Below are 13,093 nucleotides of genomic sequence, written 5' to 3'. Positions count from 1 at the left end.
CTTTCCCTCCATTCTTCAGGCATCTTCTCGCTCACCAGTATTCTGTTGAATAAGGTGGTCAAAAACTCCACAGCCACCTCATGCTTCCCTACCTCCAAAGGACCAACTGGTTTTCCTTCTTTCAAAATTCCCCCTGACTAATCATTGCCATTTCGTGTTCCATCACACTTGCCTCATCTACATTTACTCTGCTCTACCTTTGTCTTCTTAATCTTCCTCCCCACCACCAGAGTCATCCAACACACTACCATCCTATGCTGTCAAGCTACACTCTTCTGACCACTACCTTACAGTCAGTAAGCTCCTTCAAATGACATCGTCTGCACAAAATGTAATCCACCTGCATGTTTCTATGTCTGCTCTTGTAGATCACCTCATGTTTGCAAAGTCCACCACCCTCTGTCCTTCAAAGCTTCCTGAATGCTGTACCTGTGTGAGGTTGTTAGCTGCATCAAGACACCTGTCTACCTCATACAATCAGTAACACTGAAACTTGTAACATGGTCAAGACCAAAGAGCTTTCCAAAGACACCAGAGACAAAATTGTACAACTCCACGTGCCTGGAAAGGGCTACAGAGAAATTGCCAAGCAGCTTGGTGAAAAAAGGTCCACTGTTTGAGCGATCATTAGAAAATGGAAGAAGCTAAACATGACGGTCAATCTCAAACGGAGTGGAGCCCCATTCAAGATATCACCTCGTGGGGTCTCAATAATCCTTAGAAAGGTGAGGAATCAGCCCAGGACTACACGATAAGACTTAGTCAATGACCTGAAAAGAGCTGGAACCACCGTTTCCAAGGTGACTGTTGGTAATACACAAAGACGTCGTGGTTTGAAATCATGCATGAGACAGAAGGTTAACCTGCTTAAACAAGCACTTGTCAAGGGCCGTCTTAAATTTGCCAATGACCATTTGGATTATGCAGAGGAGTCATGGGAGAATGTTTGGTGGTCAGATGAGACCAAAATGGAACTTTTTGGTCATAATTCCACTAACCGTGTTTGGAGGAAGACGAATGATGAGTTCCATCCCAACAACACCGTCCCTACTGTGAAGCATAGAGGTAGTAGCATCATGCTTTGGGGGTGTTTTTCTGCACATGGGACAGGACGACTGCACTGTATTATGGAGAGGATGACCGCTATCATGTATTTTGAGATTTTGGGGAACAACCTCTTTCCCTCAGTCACAGCATTGAAGATGGGTCATGGCTGGGTCTTTCAACATGACAATGACCCGAAGCACACAGCCAGGACAACCAAGGAGTGACTCTGGAAGAAGCATATCGAGGTTCTGGCGTGGCCAAGCCCGTCTCCAGACTTAAAACCTAATAGAAAGTCTTTGGAGGGAGCTAAACCTCAGCAACAGCACAGAAACCTGTCTGATCTAGAAAAGATCTGTGTGGAGGAGTGGGCCAAAATCCCTCCTGCAGTGTGTGCAAACCTGGTGAACAATTACAGGAAATGTTTGACTTCTGTAATTGCAAACAAAGGCTACTGTGCCAACTATTAACATTGGTTTTCTCAGGTGTTCAAATACTTAATTTGCAGCTGTATCACACCAATAAATTGTTTAAAAAGCATACATTGTGATTTCTGGATTTTTCTTTTTAGATTATCTCTCTCACAGTGGACATGCACCTACGATGAAAATTTCAGACCCCTCCATGATTTCTAAGTGGGATAACTTGCAATATAGCAGGGTGTTCAAATACTGATTTTCTTCACTGTTCACACACACACACACACACACACACACACACACCACACACACACACACACACACACACACACACACACACACACACATCATAGATAGAGAGAGAGAGGGAAAGAGACGCACACACACACATGCACACACAAACACCGTAGTTTCATGAACATAGGTGCAATTAATAAGTATATAGTGTATAATATATATATGTGTATATATATATATGCACGGTGGTACAGCTTGTAAAGCGTTGGCCTCACAGTTCTGAGGTCCCGGGTTCAATCCCAGACCCACCTGTGTGGAGTTTGCATGTTCTCGCCGTGCCTGCGTGGGTTTCCTCCCATATTCCAAAAACATGCAACATTAATGGCACACTCTAAATTGCCCCGAGGTGTGTTTAAGAGTGCAGCTCTTTGTCTCAATGTGCCCTGCGATTGGCTGGCAACCAGTTCAGTGTATACCCCGCCTCCTGCCCGTTGACAGCTGGAATAGGCTCCAGCACTCCCCGTGACCCTGATGAGGATAAGCAGTGAAGAAAATGGATGGATGGACAAGATGGATCAACAAGTGGGACACAATCGTGAAGTGGAATGAAATTTATTGGATATTTGATACTTTTTTAATAAATAAAAACCTGAAAAGTGGGGTATGCAATATTATTCAGCCCCTTTACTTTCAGTGCAGCAAACTCACTCAAGAAGTTCAGTGAGGATCTTTGAATGATCCAATGTTGACTGATGATGATAAATAGAATTCACCTGTGTGTAATCAAGTCTCCATATAAATGCACCTGCTCTGTGATAGTCTCAGGGTTCTGTTTAAAGTGGAGAGAGGTTCATGAAGACCAAGGAACACACCAGGCAGGTCCGAGATACTTTTGAGGGAGAAGTTTAAAACCAGATGTGGATACAAAAAGATTTCCCAAGCTTTAAACATCTCAAGGAGCACTGTGTTGAAATGTTGAAATGTTGAAATGGAAGGAGTCTCAGACCACTGCAAATCTATCAATCTACCCGGCTATCCCTCTAAACTTTCACCTCTAACAAGGAGAAGACTGATGAGAGATGCAGCCAAGAGGCCCATGATCACTCTGGATGAACTGCAGAGATCTGCAGCTGAGGTGGGAGAGTCTGTCCATGGGACAACAGTCAGTCGTACACTGCACAAATCTGGCCTTTATGGAAAAGTGGCAAGAAGAAAGCCATTTCTCAAAGATATCCATAAAAAGTCTCATTTAAAGTTTGCCACAAGCCACTTGGGAGACACACCAAACATTTGGAAGAAGGTGCTCTGGTCAGATGAAACCAAAATCGAACTTTTTGGCCGCAATGCAAAACGATATGTTTGGCGTAAAAGCAACACAGCTCATCACCCTGAACACACAATCCCCACTGTCAAACATGGTGGTGGCAGCCTCATGGTTTGGGCCTGCTTTTCTTCAGCAAGGACAGCAAAGATGGTTAAAATTGATGGGAAGATGAATGGAGCAAAATACTGGATCATTCTGTAAGAAAACCTGCTGGAGTCTGCAAAAGACCTGAGAGTGGGATGGAGATTTATCTTCCAACAGGACAATGATCCAAAACATAAAGCCAAATCTACAATGGAATGATTCACAAATAAACGTATCCAGGTGTTAGAATGGCTGAGTCAAAGTCCTGACCTGACTCCTCTGGGAGAGCTGAAGAATGCTGTTTACAAACGCTCTCCATCCAACTTCACTGAGCTCGAGCTTTTTTGTAAGGAAGAATGAACAAGAATTTGAGTTTCTCCATGTGCAAAACTGATACATACCCTAAGCTACTTGCAGCTGTAATTGCAGCAAAAGGTGGTGCTACAAAGTTTTAATGCAAAGGGGCTGAATAATATTGCACGGCCCACTTTTCAGTTTTTTATTTGTTAAAAAAAGTTTAAAATATCCAATAAATTTCATTCCACTTCACAATTGTGTCTCACTTGTTGTTGATTCTTGACAAATAATTAAATTTGATGTCTTTATGTTTGAAGCCTAAAATGTGGAGAAAGGTTGAAGGGGGCCGAATACTTTCTTATGGCACTATATTTGTCTATACAATTCAGAGCCAAGGCGACTCAAAAAAAAAGAACACAAATATTTGAGGGGACAAATTAAAATGATTTACGATCTGATTTTGAGCAATGTGATGAAGTTCGCCATATCAACGTAGCACAAGTAAAGAAATAATAGTTGAAAATGGGTCCCATCCTCATGTATGTGTGCGTGTGTGTCTCAGGTCGTCTGTATGGTGCAGATGACTTCTTGCCAATGCTGACGTACGTGTTGGCCCAATGTGACATGCCACAGCTGCACAATGAGATACTTTACATGATGGAGCTACTGGACCCCTCGCTGCTTCACGGAGAAAGTGTGTTTATTTAAACTGAAGCAGCTTCTCAGCAAACTCTTCCATATTCCTTAGCAAGCCTGTTGTATAGTGTATATACAATGTTTTCTTTCCTTTTCTGTTGATGTCCAGGTGGCTATTATCTGACCAGTGCATATGGAGCAATGTCTCTGATCCGAAACTTCCAGGAGGAGCAGGCAGCCAGGGTGCTGAGCTCTGAGACCAGGAATACACTCCACCAGTGGCACCAACGGCGCACTACCCTGCACTCGGCACCATCCTTTGATGACTTCCAAGTAAGTCAAATGATCTGTACTATGCTAGATATAGGACAACTATGGCCCAGCGACGCGGCCGAATGCAACTGAACTGAACCAAACAAACAAACAAATTGCAATCGCTAAATCACACCTGCTGATTGAACCACAGTGGACATAACAAGTTGGTGCAATGAAAAAACTGCGACCGGCAGTGTTCTTAGTAAACATTTTGAGGCAACGCACACTTTTTATTGAATCACAAAAGCATTGGCCTGATTGTCAATAATGGATTCCCATGGTGAGTGTATTTTCATACTTAGAAAGAAAATGATAGCACTATTCTGCTTAGCTTTTTAGAGAACAGGTATATATGAAACACGACACTAACTTTTGCACTAGTAAGCGCTGGTGCAACCAACTTTTTGAGTTGGTCACACCGTTTTTTAGGAGGTACAGGTTTGTCTGTATTCTCATTGGACATTATGCTATTTTTGTCTTGTTTGTTTGTAATTATCCTTCACAACAATCTGCCACAAAATGTCAGATCGTGGATGTTCTGTGTTCGGTGAAACGTATCGACGAGCAATGGGGGGTCAGCACAGGCAGCACTGCCGGCGTGGCAAATGCCGATGGGCTGTCAATTTTGCTGGAATAATAATAATATTTTAAAATTGTTCACAACAATCTGCCACAAAATGTCAGATCGTGGATGTTCTGTGTTCGGTGAAACGTATCGACGAGCAATGGGGGGTCAGCACAGGCAGCACTGCCGGCGTGGCAAATGCCGATGGGCTGTCAATTTTGCTGGAATAATAATAATATTTTAAAATTGTTCATCCTATATTGGAAATTATGTGCATGCAAAACAAACCGATTCTGCTATTTATAATCATAGTCCAAAACTGAATATGGATGCATTATTACTCCTGCAATTATTGCACTTTATTTTAATGCTAGTCCATTTTCATACACAATCCTCTTTAAACGAGTCTGAGCTTTTAAACTTTGCAGATGCAGTATCGTCATGTCTATGCCTTAAGCAGGGTTTAGATAAATTAATGTTAGCTTTACTAGCTTCATAAAGTTTTGATAACTTTTGCACATGACTCTGTGTTTACAATATTAAGTGAAATGAAAATGAGAGACAAATTAAGTTGGTCATCTGAAGTTAATGGTATAAAAATAAATAAATAGCAGGCTAGCATGAATATCGGTATGTGGTGGTCACTTGCCAGTCCTTAAATGGTCCAGGGCCTTCCTGGAGGAAAGGAGCTTTCTTGGAACTATTGGAAGTGCTCAATCTCAACAAATGACAATGATCTATGGGGTCTCTCAAGGGTCACTTCTTGGACCCCTCCTGTTTAGCTTGTATGTGCTACCCTTGTGGCATTTTTTTCAAAACCTTAATTTTGACTATCATAGCTATGCAGATGTCACATAGATATATTTAGCATTGCCTCCAATTACTAAAGTTCAATTGAGGCGCTGTGTCACTATCTTAAGTAGATAAATAACTGGATGAGCCAATATTTTCTTTAGTTAAGCCACAACAAAACTGACACACTTGTTTTTGCCGATAAAGAAGAGTATTGCTGTTAGTAAATAATTCTTGGACTCACTAAACCAAAGACCAAGTCTGAAAAGTTGATTGATTTTAACCTGACTTTCAACAGTCATATCAAATCAATTAATGAACATTACAAACTTGTATATGAAATGCACAATATAAATAAAATTAGCTTTGCTTTACTTACTAAAATTCAATCCATTCACACATTTTCTTTGCTGCCTATCCTCACGATGGTCACGCAGAGTGCTGTATCCCAGCTGTCAACGGGCAGGAGGCGGGGTACACCCTGAATTTGTTGCCAGTCAGTCGCAGGGTACATAGAGACAACAGCCACACTCACAGTTGCAACTAGGTCCAATTAATGTTGCATGTTTTTGGGATGTGGGAGGAAACCGGAGTGCCTGGAGAAAACCCACACAGGCACAGGGAGAACATACACACTTCACACAGGCGGGGCTGGGATCGAACCTTGGTCCTCAGAACTATGAGGCCAACACTTTGACCAGCTGATCCACCGTCCCACCCCTAAAATACAATATATAAATGTACGGTTATTGCTTTGTACCCAGAAAATTAATTTGCAAATGTTATCAAATAATGGAGTACAGTTGTACCTCTACATACGAAAATCTCTCACGAAAGGCAATAATCGGCGCTGCTATTCGCAGCCCCCAAAGTCCACTGAATGTAAATATTCTGTGGCAGCACGGTACCACAGCTGTAAAGTTTTGGGTGCACAGTTCTGAGGTCCAGCATGTTCTTCCCGTGCCTGCATGGGTTTTCTTGGGATACTCTGGTTTCCACCTGGATGATTGGCATCCTTTGTGTGTGATATACAAAAAAAATAATAAAATAAATCAGGAAGGCAGCAAATGCTTTTTCATGACACTGTACTGGAAATGAAAAAAACATCCTGTAAAGGAAACAAACAAATTAATACAAACACTTTAAATAAAAAAAACATCCTGTAAATAATAAAAGTAAAAAGTAAAATTAAAAAATATAATGAAAGAAAATAAAACAGGAAAAAAATACATACCTACTACATGGATTTCACTTCATGTGGGTATTTTTTGGAATGTAACACCCACCTTAAATGAGGGAACACTGTATTCGGATTAAATTATCCATGTCGTACAGTATTTATTTTAGAGTTTAAAAATCGCTGAGGGCGGCATGGTGGCTCAGCTGGAAAGCATTGGCCTCACAGTTCTGAGGTCCCGGGTTCGATCCTATACCTGTGTGTGGAGTTTGCATGTTCTCCCCGTGCCTGCATGGTTTTTCTCCAGGCATCCAAAAACATGCAACATTAATTGGACACTCTGAATTGCCCCTTCGTGTGATTGTGAGTGTGGCTGTTTGTCTCGGTGTGCCCTGTGATTGGCTGACAACCAGTTCAGGGTGTACCCCGCCTCCTGCCCGTTGACAGCTGGGATAGGCTCCAGCACTCCCCGTGACCCTCGTGAGGATAAGCAGTGAAGAAAATGGATGGATGGAAGTTGCAGAGGTATGTTGATCATCTTTTATTTCCTGAAAAAAGTTGACATGGTTGAATGAAAGCAGCATATGTCGTTCTTGGCAAAGAAAAATATTAAAAAAATGTTTTATTACAGCAAATTGTTTGACCATTCTCGAGAAAAACAGGATAATATTGTATAGTAGGATAATATTGTATTGTATAGGCTCCAGCACTCCCCGTGACCCTTGTGAGGATAAGCGGCGAAGGAAATGGATGGATGGAAAACTCACTGCACGCCACAAACAAAAACGTCACAGAAAGTGGAAATCCAAGTCAAATATATACTTTTCATCGGAGAGTGCACAACAAATAAAATAAATGTCACCATTTAAATTTTTAAGCACCATGTGTGCGTGCAAGCGCGTAATGTCGTAATGCTTCATGTCGTCTGATTGGTGAATTGGAGTCAAATGACAAAAGTGATCCCGTTTGATCGGGACAACGGGCGCTCTATGCGGAAGTCAAAGATGGGAGTCTAAAAATAGACACACGCATAATTGGGGGCAAAGACGTTTCTTACTGAGGCGCGTTGATTTGCCAGTGTGTCAAGCTGCAGTAGTGTACCACTAACTAGTGGCCAGGAGGACTTGTCTTGATTTTTTTGCTCGAGGTATCGGTGGCTGGTATCGGCAGCCTTAATGAGTATGTGATACCTTAAAAAAGGCCACTATTAGCCCATCCGTATCGCTCAAACGTTGAACTTAACAGCAGATGCATCTAGCAAGAAACAGGAAATATAAACACTTTATTTGCACTTCTGGGTCTTATAAAGTGATGTAGTGCGCTAATTCATTTGACACCTGTGTAATAGACCAACAAAGTAGCCCATGAAAATGAGTCTGTGATATCCATCAAGTTGGGTAACAATTTAAATGATCATATATATATTTTTTTAATTTTTAAGTTATTTTTTTTAGTTGATGAAGCCAATACAAAACAGGATTGATTTGAATATATTTTAAAAATGTGTTCTTTCCTAGAATTACCTGCGGGTGGCGCTGCAGGAACTCGATAGTGGCTGCACAGCGAAGATCCTCCCTGTGCACCCCTTTGCCACCGTGGAGGAGGTGTGTCAGCTGTGCGCACTAAAGTTCAAAGTGTCAAACCCCGAGAGCTACGGTTTGTTCCTGCTGATGGAGGGCAGCAGTCAGCAGCTCGCCCCGGACACCCACCCCCAGAAGATCAAGGCGGAGCTCCACAGCCGCCCGCAAGCTCCCCCCTTCCATTTTGTTTACCGCCGCTTGGTCAATCTCAGCACCTCACCCTCAACCCCTCTGGACTCTTCGCTTGGCCCTGAAAACCACATTTTGACCTCTGAACAGCAGGCCAACCTAAACAACCTCAGTCTCGAGACATCCGCCCCCTCCCTCGATTCAGGACTCAGAGTTTCACGTTAATGGAGACTCCTTATCAGGACAACGGCGTTCCTGACCAACATGCTTCACTAAGACACAGCGTGTCTGCTTCTGCGTGTCCAACTTCTCCTTTTGGATGTCACACTCAATATCCTGTGTGGAAAGTTTTATCAGACAGAAAAGATGGAAGGAAGAGCAATGACAGAAGTGAAAGTTTTTTTTTTCATTTTATACTTGGTTCCTGTGAACCAACCATGACAGGCAACACTTATTTGGGCTCATAGAGTCCAAGTCCTTAGTCTAATGTGATTTATTGGTACATTTAAATTTAAAACAAGAAAAAAAATACATTAGTCAGTGTTATGTTTGACCTAACCACGAGGTGCAGATTCAAGGTCCAACTGTTTGTTGAGGTTATGTTTAGTTTACATGGAGGGGAATCTGAACTTAAATATGACACCGATATTATATCGCCGATGTAAATAAAATGAACTGTCGATAGGATCAAATGATTTCTTGCAGTTGCTGGTAAACTGTTTTTGATCCTGTGTGTTTTGTTTGCTTTAGTGCCACCTTGTGGTGGCTGAGGTGTTCTCCCAAGTCTGAAATATTTGTGCAGGGAAGTTTTAGACAAAGAAGAGTGATGGGGAAGGGGGGGTAGTCTGAGACATTTTCATGGCAACCTTCCTTTATAAAGATTTCTGTTTTTAGTCAAGGTATAAATGAATATGCTGTGCATAAACTTGATGTCTGCATCCTAATTAGTTTGAATAGGAATAGTGATTAATACAAGTGTTGTACTTTTGATATGAAAATCAGTGAGTGACATTTAATAAATATTTTAACAGCGTGTAGATTGTAATGTTAATCCATGCAATTCTGGCAGTAACCTACAGATTAACTAACATGTTGCAATCAGACTTGGCTGTAGTGGAGGCATTATTGCAGTTAGCTACTGAAGAATCTTGTTTTAGAAAAGTTTCTTTTTTTGAAAGGCCAGTTTTATAAAAAATCATTTGGACTTTGAACTGATGAGAAGCCATGCGTGCAGTGACTGATGGTGGAGATAATTGGAGACATTTTGGAAGCTAACAAGTATGGGGAGAACAGCAGGAGAGGAAGTGTTACAACATTGGTGGTGTGCGTCTAAAAACTACTTGAAAAGGTTTTTGTGTTTTCGCAATACTGGAATATTTGTAAAAATAAAAAACAATTCTAACAGTCTGTATTGTAAAGTAAGATGTAAGTGGAAGTAAGTAACTTGTAGCACGTCATGCATATCTCTGGGAACCAAGTGTTCGCATCTTTAAATTGCATTGCTATGTGTTTGTTCATCTGAATTGACTAATATCAATCAAAGTAAATATGTTTATCTGTGCAGGGATTGTTTTCAGATTGCTTTTATGTCCCCCCCTTCTGTAATAATCTTGATGGCGTCAGTGTTTGATTGCACCCTAGAAAGAATTTGTGGCCATTCAGTATAATAATTAAAGATTATTTTGCACGGAGTTTGACACATGACGATATTTTGTCATTCAGTTTATAGGCAGCCATTAAAAATGAACAAGAAACTAAAGAAATAAAGGGTGGTCTAATCATTCTTTTTTTCTCATAACGGCTTCCTGAGGGAATCTGTAACTAAAATATGGCTTCTGACTATGAGACTATGAGTTTGACACCTGCAAGCCTCTGGTCAAGTATGTGGAAGGTGATGCTACAGGTATGGAGAAGAGGCCTTTGTCTGAGGTTTGTTAAAACTTACTTCAAATGACTGCTGCGCATAGGCTGTCAATATAGACATAAACCTGATAAACGGCAGTAGTTGTGCATCCTTAAATAGACAAGTGGTGTGGAATTTGCATCGAACAAACAAGTTGATGGGGAACTTGTCAAAGCTGACTGCAATACTAATCGGACAAAATTTTTTACCTACGTACCTTGAGGTTTAAAGTGTTTGAGGAAATTGTTGACGGGAGGTGATTTACTAATAATCACACCTTTCTCACAAATGTTTTTCAAATCACTGCTGACAGTGATAGAAATACATGGCTAAAAAGCACGATAGTGTTTTGTCTACCTGGCTACAAAACTGAAGGGAAAAGTATGGTTTTCGATTAAGGATGAATACTAAAGACTACAGACTACTTTGGCCTGAGGCTACAGAGTCAGTGGAGAGTTGTCCAGCAATTTTACAGAGGGAAGGGGGACTGGGTGGGGCCCGAGGTCTTGTGAGAGGGCCACATTCAAGCCCTTCTAGTCCATGTTAGTTGCCCTTAGCACATCTCAAAACCGAGTAAGCCTGCCACAGTAGCTGTCATGGTTTTGCCCATCCAGTCTGGGCTCTGCGGGTTCCTGCACAGTCGCACTGATTAGGAGGCGCACACTTGCGCCTCATGCTGGCTGATTGACTCTGGTATATATAAGACCCAGGGGACGACTGGTTTTCGCCAGATCGTTGCAACTCATGCCCTGTTCCTCCATTCTCGTGTCTCTGATCGTAAACCTGTGTGTACCGACCTCCGCCTGTTCTCCGACCGACCCCATAAGCCTGGACTCCTTTGACACTCCTGCCTTCTTTAATCGATCTCCTGTGTACTGACTCCTGCCTGGCCGTGGCCCTCCTCTCTACGCCTGACGTCCTGACTACCGCTGCTGCACTTGACTGTCTACCCGACCTTGGAATGAATAAATACTCGACAGAACGATCTGGTCAAACCAGGACCCAGCAGGAAAGATCTGGCGTCGCCGGGACCGACGCAAAGTAAATCCACTGCCAAAGGACCAAGCCTGTCCTATCCAGGAAATCTCCACGATGTTGTCCCCTTCTTCCTTGTCACTCGCACCGCCTGCGTGCCATGAATACGTCCCGACCACGACCCGCTCGGCACCTCATATTCTTTTGGACTCCTGATTTTTCGGACTATAAGGAGGATCTTGATTTATATGACCGTCTGCCTGACTACGATTCGGATTTTGACTATGAATTTCCTCTCCTGATCTTTAAGCCCAGTCAGTTTGTTTCACCTCCCCGCGTTTCCTGCTCCTGAGTGTCTTCGCCCGGTAGGTCCAAGTCCTCGTCCTACGGTCCTTTTTGGGGAACCCGCATGGCCATTTACCCGGGTCCTCTGGGTGGCGGCCAGAGGAGGTCGGTCGGAGAACAGGCGGAGGTTGGTACACATGGGTTCATGATCAGAGATACGGGAGAGCAGGAACGGGCCATGAGTTGTGACGATCTGGCCAAGACCAGTCTTCCCCTGAGTCCTATATCTACTGGATTCAATCAGTCAGCATGAGGCACAGATGTGCGTCTCCTAATCAGCGCGACTTTGCGGGAACCCGCACAGCCCGGGCTGGACCGGCAGAACCATGACAGATGGTAATGCTTCACATTTTATTGCTTTTAGTAAATACATATGAGTATTTATGAATGCTCTTGTTACAACATGATCTCTAAAGTTACCTTTAAAACACTGAAACATAAAGTAACCCATTTCCCATTTTCCGAAGAGTTAATATTTTGCAAATGTACAAAAAACGTATTCCGCAAATACTGTCGCTTCTCCTCCTCACTCTTCAACATCACCAACCAGTTTGAAATAAATCCAGTGCCAAGAAGTCAACGGCATCCCATCCCAAAATACATGAAGATGTACTATAAATAATTTATTGTATTGAACATGCGCGGAAACAAATAGCTTCAGAGGTCTCAGACACATCAAAACATGGGAGTACAAGGGTGACCTACATTCTATCAAAATATATTCAACAAATATACAGATTGAGACAAAAATATATATACATTTACACCTATTATATACATATAATACATCTGGAATATATCATCTTTATGGGTATTACACATTTCTGATTCTCCATGACAAGAGTTTTGTGTGAAAAACACAAGCATTGTGGTGGTTTGGTTCGCTTAAAACACATAGTGTTGTAGTATACTGTTTTGGTGTTAAGTATGGATTTTAAATAGCAGCAGAGACAAACCTCTAAAAATGGACTGGATGGTAAAGTGCATTGTATTATTTATTCTGTTCTATGAGATCATCTAGACGAGTACAACTGACGTATATATTAGAACATATTAGGTGTATATAAATTGTATATGAGGAGAGTGGAGATCAAGCATCCTCATTTTAGCGTTATGTTGTCATATCATCAGGGAAATTATTGGGGCGATTCTCAGACATGTTCCTCAATACAATAATCTGAATCATTTAACTTTGTGAGCAACAACATCAAATGTCTAGTAAAAAGGAAGGGACTCGAGTGTTATGTTAAAAAAAAGTTCTGTATTTCAAT

General features: G+C 41.9%; 1 protein-coding gene across 6 annotated transcripts in view; it reads left to right on the top strand.

Annotated features, from left to right (window-relative positions):
• The window catches only part of rin2a (Ras and Rab interactor 2a), a 59,087-nt gene extending 48,726 nt beyond the window's left edge, over positions 1 to 10,361 (top strand). For all 6 annotated transcript variants that reach the window (XM_061837971.1, XM_061837973.1, XM_061837972.1 and 3 more), the window contains 3 exons: positions 3,968 to 4,099; positions 4,211 to 4,374; positions 8,408 to 10,361. In XM_061837971.1, the coding sequence (XP_061693955.1) occupies positions 3,968 to 4,099; positions 4,211 to 4,374; positions 8,408 to 8,824 (713 nt within the window). In that variant the 3' untranslated portion in view covers positions 8,825 to 10,361. The remainder of the gene's footprint in view (positions 1 to 3,967; positions 4,100 to 4,210; positions 4,375 to 8,407) is intronic.
• The last annotated feature ends 2,732 nt before the right edge of the window (positions 10,362 to 13,093 follow it).

This window comes from Syngnathoides biaculeatus, chromosome 12 (genome assembly GCF_019802595.1).
Source record: "Syngnathoides biaculeatus isolate LvHL_M chromosome 12, ASM1980259v1, whole genome shotgun sequence".
Lineage (NCBI taxonomy): Eukaryota > Metazoa > Chordata > Actinopteri > Syngnathiformes > Syngnathidae > Syngnathoides > Syngnathoides biaculeatus.
The sequence above is the reverse complement of the archived record's forward strand: the minus strand, read 5'-3'. Positions and strand labels throughout refer to the sequence as shown.